Source organism: Cimex lectularius, unplaced genomic scaffold (genome assembly GCF_000648675.2).
Source record: "Cimex lectularius strain Harlan isolate CLEC.00 unplaced genomic scaffold, Clec_2.1 scaffold231, whole genome shotgun sequence".
NCBI lineage: Eukaryota > Metazoa > Arthropoda > Insecta > Hemiptera > Cimicidae > Cimex > Cimex lectularius.
The window spans coordinates 190687-213409 of record NW_019392879.1 but is presented as its reverse complement, the minus strand read 5'-3'; the positions used below and the strand labels follow the sequence as shown (position 1 = coordinate 213409).

Sequence of the window (22723 nt, the reverse complement as noted above, 5' to 3'; positions counted from 1 at the left end):
TTGGGGTAAAATCAGAGCCTTGGGGCGTCGGTGGCCGCAACAGTTTAGGCGTTGACACGATTCTCTCACTGTAAGGAAAAGGTACCGGGTTCGAATCCAGCGGCCCGGCATTCGAACCCGACATAATTACAAATGTTTTTTTTTTCCAAAAACACCGGCACCCCGAGGGTTGATATGACCTCTTATGTTGCAAACCCTCGCAAAAAAAAAATTAGAGACAAAATCAAATTATATACAATACACTTTATTAATAATGTAATAATATGTAAGATTACAATTACAAGCAAGTTTTGTTTTTATTTGTACATCACATTTTAATTTTTTTTCTCGTATTTCGTTGTAAACACTTCTATTAGTACATATGAATAAAAGGATAAGTTTTTAAAAGAGGGTTGACGGAGGAAAGAAAGAGGTTCCAATTGTTTCAGAAAAGGAAAATTCTTTATAAAAAATATAAAAATAAACGGAATTTTTCCTGGTAAGAAGTTACAAATAATTTCGCAAAGCAGGAATTTTCATAGATATTTTTTTTAGTTCGAACGTATAAGCATCGGTTTCAAGCGCAAATATCTTATACAGATTTGACGTCGAATTCGTGTGATCTCGGCAAATATAAATTATTGATGTCTCTGTAAAATTGTTTTGAAAGAGGGCGAACTGTTCCCTCATCGAACGTTTTGGGTTTGGAACTATGAAACAAAAGCAGACGTAAATTGGAAAATTTAGGCGATTACACGAATCCGACGTAATATACATGTATACGAGTCGTTATTAAATCACAGGTCGGATGTTCCTTCGCTGTAGTGCTGGGTGCCGGGAGGAGGTCTGTAGCCGGGGTAGGTGGAATTGAGAGCGTGTTGAGCGAAGAACGAGCTGTAGTCCTTTTTGACTTTCCTAGGTCTGCAGGCGGGCCCTTTGGCGAGGGCGAGCCTGGCTTCGTTTTCAGCGGCGCTCTGTTGCTTCACGCTTTCCGGCGGCCATTTCTGATCTCCCCTCATCCTTTCGCCTCCTTTGATGCTTACTGCAACCGGTTGTGCTGCGTAAACGGGCGATGGCGCCTGGGAGAGCGGAGGTGAAGGCCTGAGAGTCACAGTCGCCCTTGGCGGCTCGAAACGGACCGGATGAAAGACCGCGTGCTGCTGCGGGGTGTAGCCGGCCGGCTGATGGTCTTGCCTAGGGGTTGGCGGGGCGACGGGCTTTACGGGAGAGAAAGGCTGCTGTTGGTATTGGTTCTCCGGTTGATTAAACGGCTGCTGTTGCGGGTGGAACTGCGGCTCCTGCTTCTGGAACTGCTGCTGCTGGTATGACTGCTGAGGAAATTGCTGCTGCTGATATTGGTGGGGCCTCTGAAAATTAAAAAAAAACATTTAATCAGTTTTTGATCACAGGGTAAGATTTATATAATAACTTTGTATAATGCAAAAATGAAAAAAAAAAATAGAATTATCCGCTAATAAGTAGAAAAATCATTTATAAGAAATGGTCGCGTTTTCTGAATCTATAGTGATTATATTAATGTAACATCAACTTTAACGTTTGCAATTCATTACTGTAAAACATTTTAAAAGGAAGCCGAAATTGTAATCCAAAAACACTGCTGCATGCAAAAATACTGGTTATGGAAGAGCAAGAAAAAGAAAGTTGTAGATAGTCGAGCAAATGAATTAACGAATGAGTGAGCGTTTGAGTTAAAACGATCGATTGGGATTAGAAATAGATAAAAAGAAAGACTGATAGAAAGCAATATAGATAGATTGAATGATTGATCTAGATTAGAAAGATAAATAGATAGAGAGATAGAGAAGAGAGAAAGAGAGAACAATGAAATAGAGAGGGAGAGGGATAGAAGAAATGTGAGTTCCTGCAGCAAGAACAAATAAACAAAGACAAAAATTGACAAAAAATCAAACAAAGAGCCAAAGAGATACACAATCAAAATTCAAAATAATTTTACAAAAAAATCAATTAACAGACACAAGATAAGGTAAATTGTTCAATAAAATTCAGCAATAGAAATATATACCGACATAAAAAATGACCAAACTTAATTTATATATGATTACATATATATATATTGNTATATATATATAAGAGAAAGAGAGAATATAAGAAAGAGAGAGAGAGTAAGAAAGAGAGATAATGAAGAAAAAATAAGAATGAGTAATCTATCTATCTAATCAATAACTAGTTGGACAGATAGTATAGATAGAATGATAGATAGGTAAATAGATAGCAAGATTGATAGACAGATAGATTTATCGAGAGATAGACAGGTAGATAGATAGATAGAGAGAGACAAAGAGAGAGAGCGAGAGAGAGAGTGGCTGAGAGGGAAAACGAAAGAGAACAAAGAGAACAACACAAGGAGAGAGAGTGAGAGAGAGTGGTTGAGAGGGAAAAAGAAAGAAAATAACACAAGGAGAGAGAGAGTGTGTGTGTGTGTGTGAGAGAGAGAGTGTGTGTGTGTGAGAGAGAGAGAGAGAGAGAGAGAGAGAGAGGGAAAGAGAGAGAGGGCAAGGTAGATCAAAAGAAATGTGGAAAGAGAAAGAGAGGGGGTGTCAGAGAGATAGTTAGATACAATTTATGGTAAAGAGTTGGTTTATGAGGAAGTTTAAAAGGTAATGAAGTTAAAAGAAAAAATTGAAAAATGGCAGTAGATATTGAAAGAAAGAAAAAAGTGAAAGTGAGAGTAATGTAAAAGAGGGTACCAAATAAAGGGAATATAGAATGAAAGAGAAAATGAATAAAAGAGAGAGAGAGAGAGAGAGAGAGAGAGAGAAAGAGAGTTAGTGTTGGGTGAACGTGATAGTAAAAGACAGAGGAACGGGAGAAAGCGTGGAAGAAAGTCAGTACTTGAATGAATGAATAAATAAATGAATTAGATAAAGAGAGACAGATAGATATAGGAGAAAACTAAAAAGAGTGAGACAGGGAGACAAAGCGAGAGAAAGTGTAAGAAAGAAAGAGTGAGAGAGAGATAGGGTCAGAGGTAAAGTGTAAGAGTGAGAAAAAGAGGATGAGTCTTTGAGTAAATGAATAAATGGGAGAATAAAAGGAAATAGTAAGATAGGTTAATTAGATAAATAGTTAGATAAATAAAGATAGATTGAGAGAGAGAAAGTGAGTAAGAGGGAGAAATGAAAAAAAATCATTTTGACCGATGTATACATCCAAGATAGACAAAAGAAGTGAAAGAGCTTACAACTGTGTCGAATAAAGTGAATTTGGCATAAAACAATAAGATTAATCGAAAAATAGATTACTCTTAATACTAAATTACTCACTCAATTTACTAAATTGAATTATTTTAACCAGTTTATTTTTGATTAATATTTATGCTTTTGGCTAAAATCTAACCATAAAACTCTAAATACTGCACTAATTTTATACGTCGCAATCGCTTCCGGCAAAACTTGATTTTCCCTTGAGTCTCGAGCGCGAAACAGTCCCGTAGGTTCTCCGTGGCGAAAGTAATAGCCTTCCAGAGTTGGGGGAGGATTTTCTAAAATTGATATCGATGAAGATCCGTCATACAGAACAGGTATGTGACCTGTTTTACAATGAACCGAGCACCAAGGATAGACGGGATAGGAGACGAGATTGAAATTCATACGCGACGAGCGTCGCGAATGAGCCAGGCGAATAAAACGGCCGTTGCTTTGATCGCATATTTACGATGGAATTTCAAACCGGTCGGACAAACAAATCATCCTTCTTTGGTTGTCGCTGAACAAAGATTTTCAAGAAAAGAGTGATTGGCAATATTATTTTTATTTTACAAAAACCAAAACGGAAACAATCACTGTAACACATATACAAAATATAACATACATAAAACAAATTGAATTATGTCAAATTAACTAAAAAAATTTAAATAAAAACTGAACTTTATCAAAAACATACATAAATTCTATTTTAAATAAGTCGAATGTAAATTGATTGGAATAGAAAAACAAACACCATGAATATACAATTTCCATTATTAAAAATAAACTTGGTGCCAAAGAAATCGTGTTTAACAAATGTTTTCTATTTTTATTTCCACCGTTGCACCACTTGCATAATTCGTTGAAATATATTACCTTTTCTATATTTTAATATTACACAATGTGCAACATTTACAAATTATTGTAATTATTACAAAAATACTGTATATATAGTAAGAGAAGTGGATGAATACATGGGCGACTAAGTGAGTGAATGAGGACATGAAAAAATGAGTGAGAAATTGAAAGAGAAATATACTGAAAAGAGAGTGCAAAAAGAATAAGTGAGTGAGTGAACGAAAAAATGAACGAGTGTGTAACTGCATAATTTAGAGATAGATAGAAAGGTAAAAAAAAGAGAGAGAGAGAGAGAGTGAAGGAAGGAATGGTTGAATGTATAAATAAATGAATAAGAACGAGAAAGAGGATAAGTGTTACATTTTTATCCAGCAGTATTAAATAACAATTGAAAAGTGAATCCAACTATTAAAAATTAGAGATAGTATTGCTGAAATTTGGTTTTTCTTAATTATAAAATATCTAAGCTTCAGAGGTAGGAACAGTAGAAAATGTACTTAAAATACGATATTTGCAATCAGAATGTAATAAATAACAGTAATAACCAATTGATTTATTTTAAGAAACGTTTTTACAAAACGTTGGTGACAATAAACTTCAAAATGATTGACAAATCATGACGAAATGTATAAACTTTTAAATTAGCCAAAAATGTAATATTAAAAGAGTACTTGGTAACTGGGCATCTTTACAATAAAGTTTACCTAAACTAAAAATTACTTCTGAATATATTAGCCAAATGATCCAAATCTAAAATCTTATTTAAATGCTATTTTCCTTTACAACTAAAGAGTACATTTCATAATTACGAAAAAGTAGTCTAAGCAGTCTAACTTAAAAAATTTTTAAACAGGCAGTAATCAAAAGTTGTCGTTCAGTTATAGGTGTTTTTTTATCAGTGAGTAATTTTTGCGTATTTTCATCAGAGTTGATCATTACGTTTAGTGTCAGTCGCCTTCTTAAAATAATACTTAAAGTTGACGATGAGTTTTGGTCTGCGAGTCGAGGAACTGAATAATTTAGAGATAGATAGAAGGGTAAAAGAAAATTGGATACATATTTATCCAGCAGTTTTAAATTAGAATTGAAAAGTGAATCCATTTATTAAAAATTAGAGGTATTTTTGCTGACATTTAGTTTATCTTAATTATTATATTTCTAGGCTTCAGAGGTAGGAAAAGTAAAAATGTAGTGTAAAAAAAAGATTTTCAATCAGAATGTAATAAATAACATTTATTCATTTTAAGAAAAATTTTTAAAAAACGTTTGTGAAAATAAACTTAAAAATTATTGACAAATCATGAGGAAATGTATAAAGTTTTAAATTAGCCAAAAATGTAATATTAAAAGAGTACTTTGTAAGTGGTCGTCATTTCAATAAAGTTTACCTAACTCGTAAATTAAAAAGTACGTCAGAATCAATTAGCCAAATGATGGTGTGATTCACCTAAAATCTTATTTAAATGCTATTTTCCTTCACTAGTAAATAGTATATTTCACACTTACGAAAACGTACTGTAAGCAGTCTAACTTAAAAAATTTTTTTAAACAAGCAGTAATCAAAAGTTGTCGTTCAGTTATAGGTTTTTTTTGATCAGTTAATATTTTTCGCGTATTTTCGTCAGAATTAATCATTACGTTTGGTGTCAGTCGTCTTCTTAAAATATATCATTATATGCTGTACTTAAAGTTGACGATGGGTTTTGGTTTGCGAGTTGGGTAACTGAATAATTTAGAGATAGATAGAAAGGTAAAAAAAATCGAGAGAGAGAGAGAGCGAGAGAGACAGACAGACAGACAGAAAGTGAGAGACAGACAGACAGACAGAGAGAGAAAGAGAGAAAGTGAGAGAAGGAAGAAATATTTGAATGTACAAATAAATGAGTAAGTGCGAGAAAAAGAGAAATGTTACATATTTATCCACTATTAAATTAGAATTGAAAAGTGAATCCATCCTTTAAAAATTAGAGGTATTTTAGCTGACATTTGGTTTATCTTAATTATTATATTTCTAAGCTTGAGAGGTAGGAACAGTAGAAAATGTAGAGTAAAAAAAGATATTTTCAATCAGAATGAAATAAATAACAGTAACATCCAATTCATTTATTTTAAGAAACGTTTTTACAAAACGTTTGTGAAAATAAACTTAATAATTATTGACAAATCATGACGAAATGTATAAACGTTTATATTAGCCGAAAATGTAATATTAAAGGCGTAGTTTGTAACTAGAGCCATCTTTACAATAAAGTTTACCTAACTTGTAAACTAAAAATTACGTCTGAGTCTATTAGTCAAATGATGGTGTTATTCATATAAAGTCTTATTTAAATGCTATTTTCATTTACTACTAAAGAGTATATTTCATATTTACGAAAAATTATTCTAAGCAGTCTAACTTTTAAAAATTTTAAATCAAAAGTTGTTTTAAATTATGTCGTTCAGTTATAGGTTTTTCTTTAACTAGTGAGTAATTTTCGCGTTTTTTCAGCACATTTGATCACTACGTTTAATGTTAGCCGCTTAAAATTTGGCATAATACTCTGTACTTAGAGTTGATGGGTTTTGACCTGCGAGTCGGGGAACTGACGTTTAGCCGGCACACTTACTGGGTCTGTCTCTACTCGCGGTTTTTTGAATAGTTCAAACGCGTTTCGGCATTGCGCCATCATCAGTGAGGAAATTTTATGATGAGTTCCTCACAGAAGATTGCACAAAGCCGAAACGCGTTTTAATAACTCAAAATCCCGCGAGTGGAAACAGACCCAGTAAGTGAACCTGTGCCGGTCCAACATCATTTGTTTTACTTAATAAACCATTTTTAATGTTCGAATGGTCGAAAATAAAATGTGATTATATCAGAATGTCCTGAAGATTAAAAAAATAAATAAATGAAAGATATTTTCTATGGTTGGAAGTACGGCGAAGTATACCTACACTTCTGTAATACAAGTATGTAATGCGGGTTTAGCATTACCCAGCGCCTTATCATTCCGTCCTGATTTTCCCGCGAGAATTCAATAAACTTGAAAACTCACTTACTTGCTAGTCATTGGTATTTTTAAAAAAAACTGATACTGATGTTGGAGAAGAATTATAAGATTCGATTTGAATCGTGAAATCAATTTTAAATCGGATTCACCGGCAAACTAAATCAAGCGAATTAAATACAGCGCCCCGTTCCTAATTTGTCACCCGGCTTGGCCGATCCGACTATTGAACCAGAGATTAAGCGATTAATAATATAATCTTGATTTATCGGCGAATTAAAACCGATGCAGATTGAAAATCTTGTGAACGGCTGACCGAAACGCCATCCCCTTTGCTGATTCACCCAAATCAGTACATGGGGTAAGAATAAGCTCAACACACCGTCCACCCGACTTTAATCTCTAGTCAAAATGCTTTAAAAAAATGCAATACATAAAGCAAATTAAAAGTATTTGTGAAAATTCAGTTCAAGTAAACGCAAAAATTATCTTGAATCTTTTATATCTAAAAATTGTTAATATTCTCCTCAAATCAACTCTAACTTTTGAATTATTCTGAAAGTTTTGATATATTTTTTAAAACGCGAGTCAGCCGTTAGAAACAAAATTTACAGATAAACAAGACGGCTTTCTTTATGCGAAACTGAGATCGGCATGTTGCCAGAAAGTAAAAAACATAAGGCCTAGATCCAAATGTGAAACGGTGACTACATCGAAACGTTATACCGTTCCAAAAATCTTTTTTTAATATCTTTTGTCCACTGTAAGCTTACACGATATTTTTTTCTTATAAGTTTGTCAAAAACGAATAAATTTGTAATGCATACCTGTTCAAAATGACAAGATTGAAATGGTCAAGAAAAGTATTGATATAATTCAAGGGTGTTTTTATCTCTACGAGCAATAGAGTTCAAGGAGCGAAAATAGACAGACCCAATGAATTCAACCCTCGGTAAATTTAAAAGGCAGACCTTACACAGTACTACAACAAAGAATAGATTGATAGTCGATGTGATTTTGTGTTTTGTAAACATTAATCTGGTTTGGCATCAAGGGGAGGATAATTTAGGCCGGTCCTGGAGCCCTTAACACGTGCTTAAATCACTTTTATTGCCCTATACGGTAAATAATTCCAAGATAAGGTTCCTTAAATAGGCTTTCGGGAGAAAAAAACTCACTTGAGAGTATAACGGCTCCTGGACCTCAGCGGACTCCTGTTCGTACGACTCTTCCGGAGGAGGCGGCCAGGCGACGCGTTTCAGTCCTAAAACACAAACATCACAATAAATTAATAATTCATATACTTGTGTTAATAATTTTTTTTCTTAAGTATTATTATTTCTAGCTCAAACAGCACTACAATTTGATTCTTTCACACTCCTGTCCAGGGTTAACTCTTGGCATAATGTAGAAGATTGGCTAAGGAGTGAAACTGTCGCATCAGGTGGAAAAGGATCCAGTTCTCTGGGCTCGACAAGTTCCTGGCCCGTTACCAATTTCAATTTTATTTGTTTCCTACTCCGTGCCACCGGGAATAAAAATGACCCGTCAATCCCCTCGGGGCATCTTGCACTCTTTGACAGCCGGACCGAGTTTAAAAAAAACAGGAGATATTCTTTTACGCGAATGATACACCGGTGTGACATCCGAGATTGGTTTGTTAAGAAAATTATTGTAAAAATAATTAACAAAACAAGACCAACCGCCCTTATTTGCGTGCAATCGAGACAATTATGTACCAATTTAGATAAGAAATCAGTAAGTCGAACAATTTTGACGAAGGATTTTATTCTATAACTATCATCAAACATATACCTCTCTATCTCAAATTAATGATGTGAGGATGTGCCTACTGTTATTGTAATAATGCATGACAGATGTGCAAGTTGAAGTACTCTTGTCATGAGAAATCCGTAGTTAAGCTTACAATGTCCTATTGTAAGACAGGACAGACTGCTTCCTCTTTAGAGAAAGTTCGAACAGCGTAGGACCATTGTTTAACTTCTCTTAAGTTAAAGTTATTCCTTAAGCCAGTTTTACTAGATAAGACCTTTGAGATGAGAGAAAGCCACGAATAAAATCAAACTATCTTTTTTTCTGAATTTTCCCTCTCACTCTCTCTCTCTCTCTCTCTCCCTCTCTCTCTCTCTCTCTCTCTCTCTCTCTCTCTCTCTCCTATTTCTCCTCGTATATCTCTCATCGCTCTCTTCCCCTTTCAGTGCCTTGCTCTCCTACTCTCTTTCTATCTCTCTCTCCTTCTGCCTCTGTCTTTCTCTCTCTCTCTCTCTCTCTCTCTCTCTCTCTCTCTCTCTTTCCCTATTTCTCCTCGTATATCTCTAATCGCTCTCTTCCCCTTTCAGTGCCTTGCTCTCCTACTCTCTCTCTCTCTCCTTCTGCCTCTGTCTTTTTCTCTCTCTCTCTCTCTCTCATTCTCTCGTTCTTATTCTTACACTCTTTACTTTTCTACCTATCGATCTATTTGTCTACATATTTTCTCTATTTTACTTTTCTGTTCTTGTCTAACTATCTATCTGTATATATATCTATATATTTATACATCAATCGGTCCACCTGTCACGTTCATTGTATTATAAGTTGCTTGCAAACTAAATTTGCAAGGTTTGTTATAGTAATTCATCCTAAGTATTTATGTCTCTATCGATCTCTCTCATTCTCACGCACAATCATTCGATCATTCATTTATTTGCACTGGCTATATGAGGGTTTTTCTTCTGTTTTTCTCTCTATATATTTACTCTCTCTCGATCTATCTATCAATCAATCCATTTTTCCATCCATCTATCCGTTTATCTACCCATGTTTTTTTAATAGAGTTTTCTTTGTTTTCCCATTTATACATTTGTTGTTGTTAACAATGTCTAAATCACAAAAAAACTAAATTTACAGAATACGTAATATATAAATATCATTATTTAACCTAAATGCTTTACATATTTTTCTTCTTTTCTTCAAATAATCACTTGCGATACATAAAATTTCATAACTATTATTTTATTACACCATCGAATTGAAATGGGATATATTTGAAAGAATAAACAGTAAACATTATTTTATGTTAGGTTATAGTCGAAAGGAAAAAGCTAGGATTCGAACACACGAACTTCGGCTAAATACGCCGCTGCTCTACCACTTGATCTAACGTGACTCTTGTAATTAATCATTTTATGTAAGGTTCTAGTCGAAATGAAAAACCTAGTGCCACGAGCGGGATTCAAATGTCGCCGAGAATCGAATCCTGATTACACGACATTTGAAAAATGGCAAAAAGGAGGGAAAATTCGAAAGGTTGTAGGTTGGGTGGAGAGTTGGTGTCCGAGAGGATCGAAATAACTATAGCTCAAGTGGTAGAGCAGATGTGTATTTAGCCGATGGTCATGGGTTCGAATCCCGCTCGTGACACTAGCTTTTTTCAACCAAACCTTACTTAAAAAGATTAATTAATTGAAAGAAGTAATTGTCAATGGACCACTAAATATAATGGAATAAACATTATATATTATTATTCTAGTATTAGTTAATCTTAATATTAGTTATTCAAAATCAGAAAGGACCTCCTTTATCTCAATGGTGCAGCTTTTCGGGTTAGAGAACATGTAATTTGTTCATTATGCAATGACCAGGTTAAAGAAGTCATAGTGCATTTTATTGCAAAATGCACTATCCAATCGGAAATTCGGCTTCTGCATCTACATTTTGCTAAATTGAATATGACACAGGTTATTGACTTACTGCTTAATGATTACCAAAATTTAATCAAATATGCACGCCACGCCTGGCACTATCGCCAAGAGTTTATATTAGAATTTAATTTTTGAATATTTTAATGCTTTGTCATTCTAAATTGCTGGCCCAAATAATTTATATATCTATATTATTGTAAATTAAACGAAAAACAAAAATTATTGTTTATAATGTATGCTAGTAATTAATGTAATTATTAAAAATTAAATTATCAATTGTAATATTTATTTATGGATCAATTTTTTTAATTTTTTCTTTCGTACATTTTTCTCTGTGTCGACCAAAAATTTAAGTCAAATGAAAATCGACCTCCGGCAGGCGGACCCTCCATGCCGTAATTTTACTTTATTATTATTATTATCTTAATATTGGATTTTTTAGCGTCAAATCAGTACTAGTTAATTTAAGTTAATTTACCTAGATTACTTTGTATTTTTTTTTGCATTTCAAAATTCGTAATAATACAGAAAAATGAGAGTGATTAAAAAACAAATTGTGACATCTTTTGATAACCTAATTTTTTTTCAATTAGAGCGAGGTAAAGGCGAGGGATATTTTTTTAATTGAACTATCTTAATTGGAAGGAAGCCATTGGGCAATCTCTGATCTGGTGTGGCGGTATGAATCGGACCAGATTCCACAACTAAATATACCTTGCCCCACGAGGTATTCAATTAAAGATAGATGAAGGCGATATCTGCCCCGGTTATTCCCAGTTTGAAGGCAGTGGTCGGCTGACCTAATCGCGAGGATCGCCGTTTCAACCGGGTTTCCATTGGGTGGGGTCTGGCAGGACGTTTTACGCAGGAAAACGCCCATGCCAAGAATGTCGCACACCTAAGTGAATGTGACTAAAGCTAGCCGTATGCCACTCATACAAAAGTGTGATAGTAGGAATTTTAAATGTTTTAAATGACATTGTCACAAGCAATGTCGTTTCAAGCGTCAGGTTAAATAGCAGAATTTTTTTCTCACACGTCCAATTTTCCAGGGACTGGGTATCAGAAAAAAACATTATTAACGCTATTTAAAAAAGCAAAATGTCAAATACCTTTTTGAGTTTATAATATTATTATTTATGTATATATTTTTTTGTAAATTTTAGCTTAAAAACGTTAATAAGTAATGTTAATTTAATGATAATCATATTTATCTATGAATTATATTTATTTCAATATTGGTGAAAAAAATGAAACAAACAATAAGAGTGAGCGAGCTATGAAACAAATAAATAAATAAAAAGAAATTTCTCTTTTTTTATTTTTAAAAAAATCAAAATTTTAATGATATGCATTTACGTTTTCATAATCAATTGACCAGGTTACATATTTCAATCAATTAATTATTCTTTCTAACGTCTTGGTTGATATAAAAAAGTCAGTGTCACGAGCGGGATTCGAACCCACGACCTTCGGCTAAATACGCCGCTACTCAACCATTTGAGCTATCGTGACTTCGATCCACTCCGACACTAACTTTCCGTCTTAACCCCACCTTTTGAATTTTCACTCCTTTTCGCCATTTTTGAAATGTCGTGTAATCTATTTGATTCTCGACGACAAATGAAATGGCCAGGGAGAGCTTTAGTGAAGGTATACTTCATTTTAACTTATAAAATTATCTAGTTTTCGTGGTCCGCTTGACCAATTAATATGATTCAATTAATTAAGGTTTTTAGTTGAGTTAAAAAAGTCAGTGATACGAGCGGGATTCGAACCTACGACCTTCGGTTCAATACGCCGCTGCTCTAACCACTTGAGCTATCGACTTGGATCCTCTCGGACACCAACTCACCACCTCAACCTACAGCCGTTTGAATTTTCCCTCTTTTCGCCATTTTTAAATGTCGTGTAATCGTATTGAGCTGAAGGTCGTGGGTTCGAATCCAGCTCGTGGTACTGACTCTTTATCTCAACCAAGACCTTAGAAAGAATAATTAATTGATTGAATTTTAACTATATTTCGACTGGAATTGACAGTTGTTTGCACAATCTCTTTCCAACTTTGATAAAGTTTGAAATCGTCAAACTTTAGATGTTGGAGCATATGCACGTCGTAAATAATTCCGTTGCATTGATGGATCAAGAGGCGTAACGGATTTTGAGTTAGACAACTTCATAGTCAATTCCAAAGGAGAATACAAGACGAACTCGACGTCAATAATTCCACGGGCCTTCCGACACTCGATACGTGCTGATTTGCAAAATTAAACCGGGTTTTAGTCGACTTTTATAATTGATTAAAGATTAAATATAACATGACGATGTTTATAAACGCGGAGCCAACAATTTATTTTTTTCGGCAAATACGACCACCTCAATCGTAGGACCGTAATAATTTTCCACCAAAGCCCTTTGCAAAGGGATCCATTTTAACCCTTTAGTCCCAAAAGGGCGGAGGTAAAACAATGCATATACTCGGAAAAATGGTTCTGCATTTGTACAAAATGCAAACGAAACGAGGGCTTTTTAATTACATCCCAGTGCGTATAAAGCTTATGCAATTCAACAAAAGCCATTATATTAAATAATCCAAAAGAAAAAACAAATTTATTAACAAAATCAAACTTAAATATAAACCATTTTCCAAAATAATCGACAGTTTTTTCAAACGGTTTCAATGAAATATGTATTTAACCTTCATTCCTTTAGAAAATTAAAACGTCACTCATTTCCATATGTTTTTATTCATAGTTAAAGCATATAATTAAATATTAAATTGAAGAGCAATCAGGATTTTTTAATATATTTTTTGTTTATTCATTAGCATTAGAATGTTTCAAAAAAGGACCAAATTTGATGAAAGTACAGCGTGGCCATTTGCAAAATTTATAACTATATACGTTTTGTAGCTATTATTGTTATTAATTTCTCTATATCTTTTTTACGTCCTCGTCTAGTACAATTACACCCCAATATATAGGATAAAGATTAATTATTCAGAAATCGTGAAATGCGGTCTGGTGTGATATAGGTTTCAGAAAAACATTTTCTTTGTCGTGCCAACGTTTCGATCTTTATTGAGATCATCTTCAGCTCTCAAAGTGTTGGTTTTCTGTGTAATTGTGCCATTCTTGAGTGTCGTGTTGGGAGTGCCACTTTGAGCCCTGAAGATGATCTCAATAAAGATCGAAACGCTGGCACGATAAAGAAAATGTTTTTCTGAAACCTACATCACATCAGACCGCATCTCACGATTTCTGAATAATTAATCTTTATCCTATATATTGGGGTGTAATTGCGGTAGAGGAGGACGTAAAAAAGAATCCCAGTCTTTAAAAAAAATGCGGTTTGAAGCTGTTTAAAGTTTTGGAAACTTGTCTCTTTTGGTTGTTACAATGACATTAGAATTTTGCCAAAAAGTTATAAAGTTGATGAAATACAGCGTGACCGTGTACAAAATCTATGACTACATACGTTTTGTGTAGTTTTTCTAAAATCTATATTCTCTATGTGTGGATTAGTGGCCGTTAATCGATGATTATTAGGAAATCGTGAGATGAAGTCTGGTGTGATGTAGGTTTCAGAAAAACATTTTCTTTATCGTGCCAACGTTTCGATCTTTATTGAGATCATCTTAGGGCCGGGGATTTACGAACATTGTTTTTATAAACAACAGCAATATCTCACTGGCATTCTCGACACGACACGCAAGAATGGCACAATTACGCAGAAAACAAACACTTTGAGCCCTGAAGATGATCTCAACAAAGATCGAAATGTTGGCACTCACACCAGACCGCATCTCACGATTTCCGAATAATCAGATATTCTCTTTCATATATTCTATCTATAAAACTTTAAAAAATTGAAAATATACTCAAACAAAAAATAACGGACGGTCATATTTTGTGTGATGTGTTTTATAAAATTCATGTCTGGAGATATAATATTGACCTTTTTTTTTGTAATAAACCCTAAATCCTCTACGAAAAGGGTGACAACATGAGCAACATACGGTCGAGCATTATCATGCATCAACAGGATACATAAATAGAACGAATGGAACCACACCTTCCATAAGAACTTCCTCGAGGTACCTTGTGCAGTCAAAGATCCATTCTGTACCTCATACCATAACTGACCGACTTTGAAAAAGATGTAACTGCACGCCTTCACAAATGGTCCAGGTCATATGATTCACCTGGACATATCACTGCAATTATCTGTGAAGAGAACAGCCCCTCATTGCATTGTGCTTAACGTCTTCCTTCGACCTTGCCCTGAAAGGGAAGACCCAAGGAAGAAGGGAAATGTTTTTCTTATTATTAATTTATCTAATCTAATAGGACCCCCTTGCTGGTTAATCCTTTTGAATACACTTTTTAATAAATACAATATTTTAATAAATAACTAACAATTATGGGTACAAGGAGTAACCAGCCCGGAATTAAAAGTTCAGGAAACGCTAAGATCTAACAAGTAACTTATCATAGGAAGAAAAAGAAGAAAAAAGAAAGAAAGAAAAAACTAGTAAGGTACTTTATTCACTATAGCTCGGCTAACAGGCTTGAGGACCTCAAACGTCCTCTTTTCTTTAACCAGTTCGATGAGGGTCGGTGGCCAAGTGTGGCGGAACAGAAGCTTTAGTGGTTCCCTCACACTCTCAAGGAAGGGGCAGTTGAATAGTCTGTGTTGCACGAGAGTCCAATGTAGATGCTGATTTGCGAATAGTTGCCTTTCACACAATGCCTCTCCAGTAGTAGAGAAAGTGATACGAGACCTCCTAATGACTGGGCTATTCTTAACTACCGAGGAAGCCGTTAAATGACGGTTCCATGTGCGGTAAGAGCAATAAATCGATCGTCCCCAGCCCTGGTACATCGCGGTCGAACACTATACGATTAAGTTTCGGAGGCCCTTTGCCGATATAGACCATCGAGGATACTAGAGTGCGGCACAACCAGGGCCTGGGACTATGTAACGGCCGGGCGAGATCTCATCAAAGTCATGCTTTAAAAAAAATAATGACTTTTTTGCTGAAATTTATTGTTTCATCTACACAATCACACCAATAAATACATTCATACCTATATACATTTATCGCCCTCATACTTTTTGGTAGATGGAGTACTCGATATTCCTCCATCCACCTTCATCAAGACTTTGACATAAAACCTATGGTTTCATGTGCAGTAAATTTAAAACAATGTACTGATGAAGGAGATAATCCTATAATAAACTAATCTAGATTGGGGTCGATGGGGTATTTTTGTAAGATTTGCGCCACCAGCCCAAGTCATACACACAACCTGAGAGGCGATGGAGAAGGTATTTCGCCATCAGCCCTTCCCCATTCACACCAATAAATACTCATACAAGACACAGAAACACAAAACACATAATTTAACTTATATATGCAATAAATAATTTCCAATTCCCACAAAAAGCAGAACAGGGGACTTTCGAGAATTCTTCTTAAAGGCATGAAACGCCTCTATTATGTGGGACACATCGAGCAACCTTTCTCTGCATAAGGGGCACCTGCGCGGGCTTTGGCCAAAAGCAGGTGCCCGTGTGTCAACCGCGTATGGCCAATCCTCAGTCGGGTGAGGACGATCCCTCGTCTCCTGCTCAGGTTCTCTAAGGGCCATCTACCGGTCGTGCTCTTGACTCACATGTACTGATTATTGTTAATCTAAATAGTGTAAAAAGATGAGTAACACTCTATAAAGGTAAATAAAGTAAGTTGTTAATATTGTATTTACGTTTTAAGTCAACAATTAATCATTAAACCTAGATATTATGTAAAATAAACAAGTAAACACAAATGCCCAGTTTTTTGACTTGAGTCTATGTTTTTAGTAAAGAAAACTGTCCTTTTGTGGGACGTTTCGATTCGGTGAAGGTAATTAGATCATGTCCAGGGGATTTTCTACTTAAGGATTTATGAATGTGGTGCTTCACTTCAAAAGGATGAAAGGGGATGAGGGGTGGAGACTAAGGTTATCCATTATATGTGCGTGAGGGGCATCATTTATGTCTTGATGAAGAGTAGCAAATATGGATTCTAAATGGGTAGGAAATAGTTTTGATTTATCATAAAAATGAAAAAAAAATTAGATGATGCAGAAAAAAATAGAGGAATATCAATTTTGTTTCTAACTTTCTGTTATATTATCTGATTTAGTACGATCCCGCAAATTATTTTCTCATCATAAGTAAATAAAAAAAGGATCATATATATCTTGAAAACATAAACAACTATGGCTGAAACCCCCATAAAAAAGATATATATTTAAATTGTTTATATTTTTTCCTCGGTTCCTTGGGCACATTGGCAAGAACGCTCGGACACGTGCCTAATATTTTCGTCCTAGTATCACCAAAAAAAAAGTTTAATTTAAAACAGTAGACTACTCTTGTTTGATGTAATAAGCTTTACCTTCCCAAAAGCACATATTTACTTTAAAAATTCTATGGCACATGAATCTTAATTTAAATTCTGAAACATTAGGTAATTTTATAACACGATCAAACTATATTTAATTTATCAATTTAGCTTAAATTAAAATACAAAACTTGAAAAAAAGTTAAAAGTTAACATTGACAATGAACTAAATTAAAAAGACTAGAGGTACTAACAAATACAATATAAACTTTCCGTTGTAAGTTTACAAATTTTTAATATAGAAGTGTGTGAAAACAGAAAAAGAAGTTGAAAAAGAGAAAGAGAAGATACTCATCAAATCGATTTGAAAATAAATTATATGTATACTATTTTATTTAATCAGAAGATGCACAAATAAAATTGACCTGAACGAGAAGAAAAAAGTCTAGAAAAAAAAACCAACAGAAAAAGACATAGAATGGCATTTATTCTTGAAAAACAAGGAATGAACGTAAAATAATAGATTTACAATACGAATTTAATTTAACAACTCTTAATTAAACATAAGTTTATAATTCCATGTCATAACTGCACACTTGTACTCAAAATTATACAAAATATTTGTAAACTTTCCACCAAAAAAATTATAAACATGTCAGAAATGAACTACAAGTTGGTCGTTTATGTTTATGTATGGAAAGATCCTTTTACAAAAAATATAAATCGCGAGGTTATGAACAATTTAAGCTGTAGATAAAGAAAATTGATAAAGTAACAAGAACAAAACAAAACCAAACATTAATAATAATTTCAATTAATTAACATTTTTATGTATGGGTTTGGTTGAAATGAAATAATTAGGGTCACGAGCGGGATTCGAACCTACGACGATCGGCTTCGTTCGAATCCCGCTCGTGACACTAACGTTTTCGATTCAACCAAGAACTTACATAAAATTGTTAATTAATTGAAAGAAGTAATTTGTTCAACCAGACCACTAAATATAATGGAATTAATAATAATAAAAGAATAAACCATATTTATACGGGGTGTCCCAGTTCCTTCTGACGAAACTCAGGGAATCGATTCTACTCTTCGTTTGGAGCAAAAAATGCCCAGGAGAAAATTTTCGGAAAGTTCTCTATTATGAAGATATTCTACTCTACTAGAACGTTATTTAAAAACCTGGATATATCAACGTAAAGAATATTAGATGAAGAAGTTTTTGTGAAATTTGACAAGTTGTAGGTATTTTTTTGTAACCTCAGTAGGACGTGTTTAAATTTTGTAATTTTGACATGTTCCAACTGATATTGGCTAACATTTTATGTCATTCAGATTATTGCAAATAGAAGTATCTCACAGAAAATTTAGCGTTCTTTCAAATGGTGTAATTGGTTTTGTTGAAGTCTCAAAATTTTTGAAGTTATAAGCGTTTTTATGTGGTAAGGTAGTGAAAAGTTGAAAAAACCTAAATTGACGAATATCTTCAAAACAGTGAACTTTCCGAACATTTTCTCATGAGCATTTTTTGCTCCAAACGAAGAGTAGAATCGATTCCCTTAGTTTTGTCAGAAGGAACTGGGACACCTGTACATTTTATATAATATATAATTAGCCGAAGGTCGTGGGTTCGAATCCCGCTAACTTTTTCGTCTCAACCAAGCCCTTACATAAAAATGTTAATTAATTGAAAGAAGTAATTTGGTCAATCAGTCGACTAAATATACTGCAATTAATAAGAATAAAACAATAAACTAAATTGATATATTTTATATAATATACAATTAGGAAGTTATTGGGTTCGAATCCCGCTCGTTACACTAACTTTTTCGTCTCAACCAAGACCTTACGTAAGAAAAATAATTAATTGAAAGAAGTAATTTGGTCAATTAGACACTAAACATAATGGATATGATATAGAACATTTTATATAATAGAAGAATTATATTTTATATAAAACAACTAAATTTATTATAAAACGATCTGTAATATTTATTGACTTTAATTTATGTTTAAAAGTATTAAAATTTAGATGATAAAATAAATATTTGGACATATCTTATTTCCTTCTCTCAATATTTTGTTTATGGTGAATAAAATAGCTTTACACAAGGGTTCACCAATCATACGCAACATTGATGAATACCTGGTGGCATGTATTGGATCATTGAAAATGATACAAATGAGGTCAGTATAATAAGAAATCAAGAAACAAAAAATAAAAAATTCTGTCAGCTAATAGTGCTAGAAGATTGTAAAGAGAAAAAGACAGGTCTGAAGATAAGAAAATGAAAGATTGTAATAAATTTATTTTATACTTTATCTAAAAATTCAGACAGAATAAAACTGTGGATTCCATACGAGAGTAGAAAATTCAAAAATAGGACGGATTAGAGTTTTCTAGAATGTCAATGATGAATTGGGATTATGAAAATCACGAGTGTTTCTTGTAACAAAGCCTAGAATTTTAAGAGCTTTTTTTATTAACACTGATATGCTCCTTAAATTCCAATTTGCTATCAAATAAGATACACAAATCTTTGACACAGAATACTGTGTTTAGTGTGGAGTTATTGAGAAAATAATTATATAGAAAATTATTAGAAGATGATTGAAGGAAATTACTGACCATTTAGCTACATTTAAATTTAAATAAATCATGTTTAAGTTTACATGATTCTGATGATTATTTAAAGATAAAACTCTACTTGGTTAGAGGTAAATACTCAAATTACTATTCAGCAAACTTTGCTTTTACGTAGAGCACACGTGATTAAAGTTATTTATTTTAACACGAATAGCTCTTTTTAAAAGGTTTTTTTGTTTAAATAGGATACCCTGAGAATTGTTTTAAATCTTGGACGCGGTGAAATTAAATCGCAAAAAGTTATAAATACCTTTGTAAGAGTCTTCAGAGTTGTTTCTTAGAGGTAGACAACTATTCTAGTTGCAGGACAGTCCCGCCAAACTGCTGGGGATAAGAAAAGTGGGGGATGGACATCGACGACCCCCTGGGGGAAGGGAGCGGGCATACAAAACCTTCGAGTCATTTCTGCCGGATTTACCTAATTTCGACCGGCCAGGGGCGGAAATAGACTTTCGTCCCTGCTTTTAACCAACCGGCCCCTGACGGATCGGACCGTGATTTACTTTCCAGGGTGGGCTATTTTCGCGAAGAATGTACCCCTTCCGGGTCCAGGGGCTTCCTCAAGCCTAAATTCGACACGAGGGGTAGTATTTTTTGTTTTATTTGACACACGAGAGGAAATAAGCTTTTGCGTAAGAAAAAGACGAGGAAGTGTTTCAATAATTAACCCTTAAGTTATTTAACCCCTTCAAAAGAATAATTTAAAAAACGCGAAATTGGTTTTCTTTAAATTTCATAATTTATATATTTCCCTGTTTTTTCCTTCTATACACTAATGATCTTCTAAAATTAAAAATATCCAGGAATTTTTTTAGTTTGCAGATGATACGTGCTTGTTTCTTCTGAAAGGATAATTGTTAACTTCCATAAGTTTATTATTATTAACAATGATCATGTTATAACATAGATAACTTGTTAAAACATAGTTATCTTCGTTTACTTTTAAACAACGATATATCCAATGTTTTACATTTTTGTTAAGTAAAGGAAAAGTTTTAAAGAGCTTTAAATTTTGTCTCCATACGTTAATTTTTTTATTGTAACTGTTTCCTCATACCATTTACAACTAAAACTTGGTTGTTATAGTAAAATTTAGGTTAAATTTGAAGTAATACATTGATTCTTTGGTTATGCGGCTGACAAAACTTCTTTATAAATTCAATATTATTTTATTTCAGTATTTTATTTTAAAAAATTTAAAATCAGTTTATTATGCCTTAGTTCAGTCTATAATTTGCTATGATACTGTTGCAAACCAATATTGTTATTTTTAATCTATTAATCATAACGCAAAAATTTCTTTTGAAAATTATCCTTTCTAAACCTTTATCAGATTCAACACCAGTAAACTATATAATTTTCAGTTTTTAAAATTTAAACAATTGTTTGGAAAATGCTCTTGTTTGTATGTCTTTAAAAATTGAAATTTTTGCTGAATCAAACAATGGCTATCAAACGAGACAAAAAGTAATTACTAATATTTTTATATCCAAAGTAAACAATAATTTTTACATCAATTTTTCATTAAATGCTGTTGGTAGCCTTCTGTACAATCGTAAAATTATTTAGCAAATTTAATTCAAAATTTTAAATTTATTGTTCAGATATCGTTAGATGCGGTCTGGTGTGATGTAGGTTTCAGAAAAAGATTTTCTTTATCGTGCCAACGTTTCGATCTTTATTGAGATCATCTTCAGGGCCTGGGATACGCAGAAAACAAACACTTCGAGTGAATAGAAATACATTGATTGAATATAATTTTAAAAAATATTTTTTTGCATTGTATAACTACACTTTTTTCCACATCCTACATGTATTTTTTAAATTTAAACAATGTTTGTAAATCCCAGGCCCTGATGATCTCAATAAAGATCGAAACGTTGGCACGATAAATAAAATGTTTTTCTGAAACCTCCGGCACACCAGACTGCATCTCACGATTTTTGAATAATCATCGACTAACGGTCACTAATCACCACACATTTCAAATTTGTAATTTGAGCTTTCTTTGTGTTATATTTGGCATCCTATGGCAATTATTGTATTCTTTAATTTTTATTTTGTCTTTATTTGAATGTATTGCATTTTATTTTATTTTTGTTATTCTCTCTTCATTGTTTTTATTTTCTTTCATTTATTTTGTCTAAGCTCATTTGATTTAATTTTTGGTAATTTTTTTTCACCGACGTAATTCCTGCCGTTCAAGCACTGCATTTAAGTGGCAGGCAAAAATGTGCGCGTTGGGTAAATGAGTTAATTTTATTTTTTTTTTACGAGGGTTCGTAACTGCACAGGTCATATCAACCCTCGGGGTGCCAGTGTTTTGAAAACAAAGCCCATTTGTAACCATGCCGGGTTCGAATGATGGGCCGCTGGATTCGAACCCGGGACCTTTTCCTTACAATGAAAAGAGCCGTGTCAATGCCTTAACCGTTGCGGCCACCGACGCCCCCAATTATTATTTTTTTATGAATTTGAATTTTATCACTTTTAAACCATTGTATAAAAAAAAACTTAGATTTTAAATTTCAAATATGCACGGATAAAAGAACAATCAAAATCATAACAGTTTATTACCTACTTACGAAATGTTTAACAGTTTTTATTTCATTTTGTACAGGTGAGAAGAATATACTGTTGTACAAAATGGAAACATTGAACAAGTCATTTTACATAAGATAGCAGCTTAAAATTAATTTAAAAACTGTGTATAGTTTCAAATTTTTACTCGTTTCTTTTTGTAAAACTATTTTTATTATGTAAAGAAATCACACAAATATATCAACTAAATCATTAAAAAAATGTGCATTTTTTATATTAAACTAGAACCTTTTCTTCACAAAATATAATTGGTTCCACGAGAGTCCAAACTTCGTAAAAGCTTCTATTATTTTTTTTTAATTAGCGAATGGACTGTTTGGTTGAAC

General features: G+C 33.4%; 1 protein-coding gene across 2 annotated transcripts in view; it reads right to left on the bottom strand.

The window, feature by feature from the left end:
• Positions 1–318: 318 nt before the first annotated feature.
• Positions 319–22723, bottom strand: part of LOC106674210 (basic-leucine zipper transcription factor A) — an 88415-nt gene continuing 66010 nt past the window's right edge. For both annotated transcript variants that reach the window (XM_014406813.2, XM_014406814.2), the window contains 2 exons: positions 8233–8318; positions 319–1346 (listed from right to left, as the gene is read on the bottom strand). In XM_014406813.2, coding sequence (XP_014262299.1) covers positions 777–1346; positions 8233–8318 — 656 coding nt within the window. In that variant the 3' untranslated portion in view covers positions 319–776. The remainder of the gene's footprint in view (positions 1347–8232; positions 8319–22723) is intronic.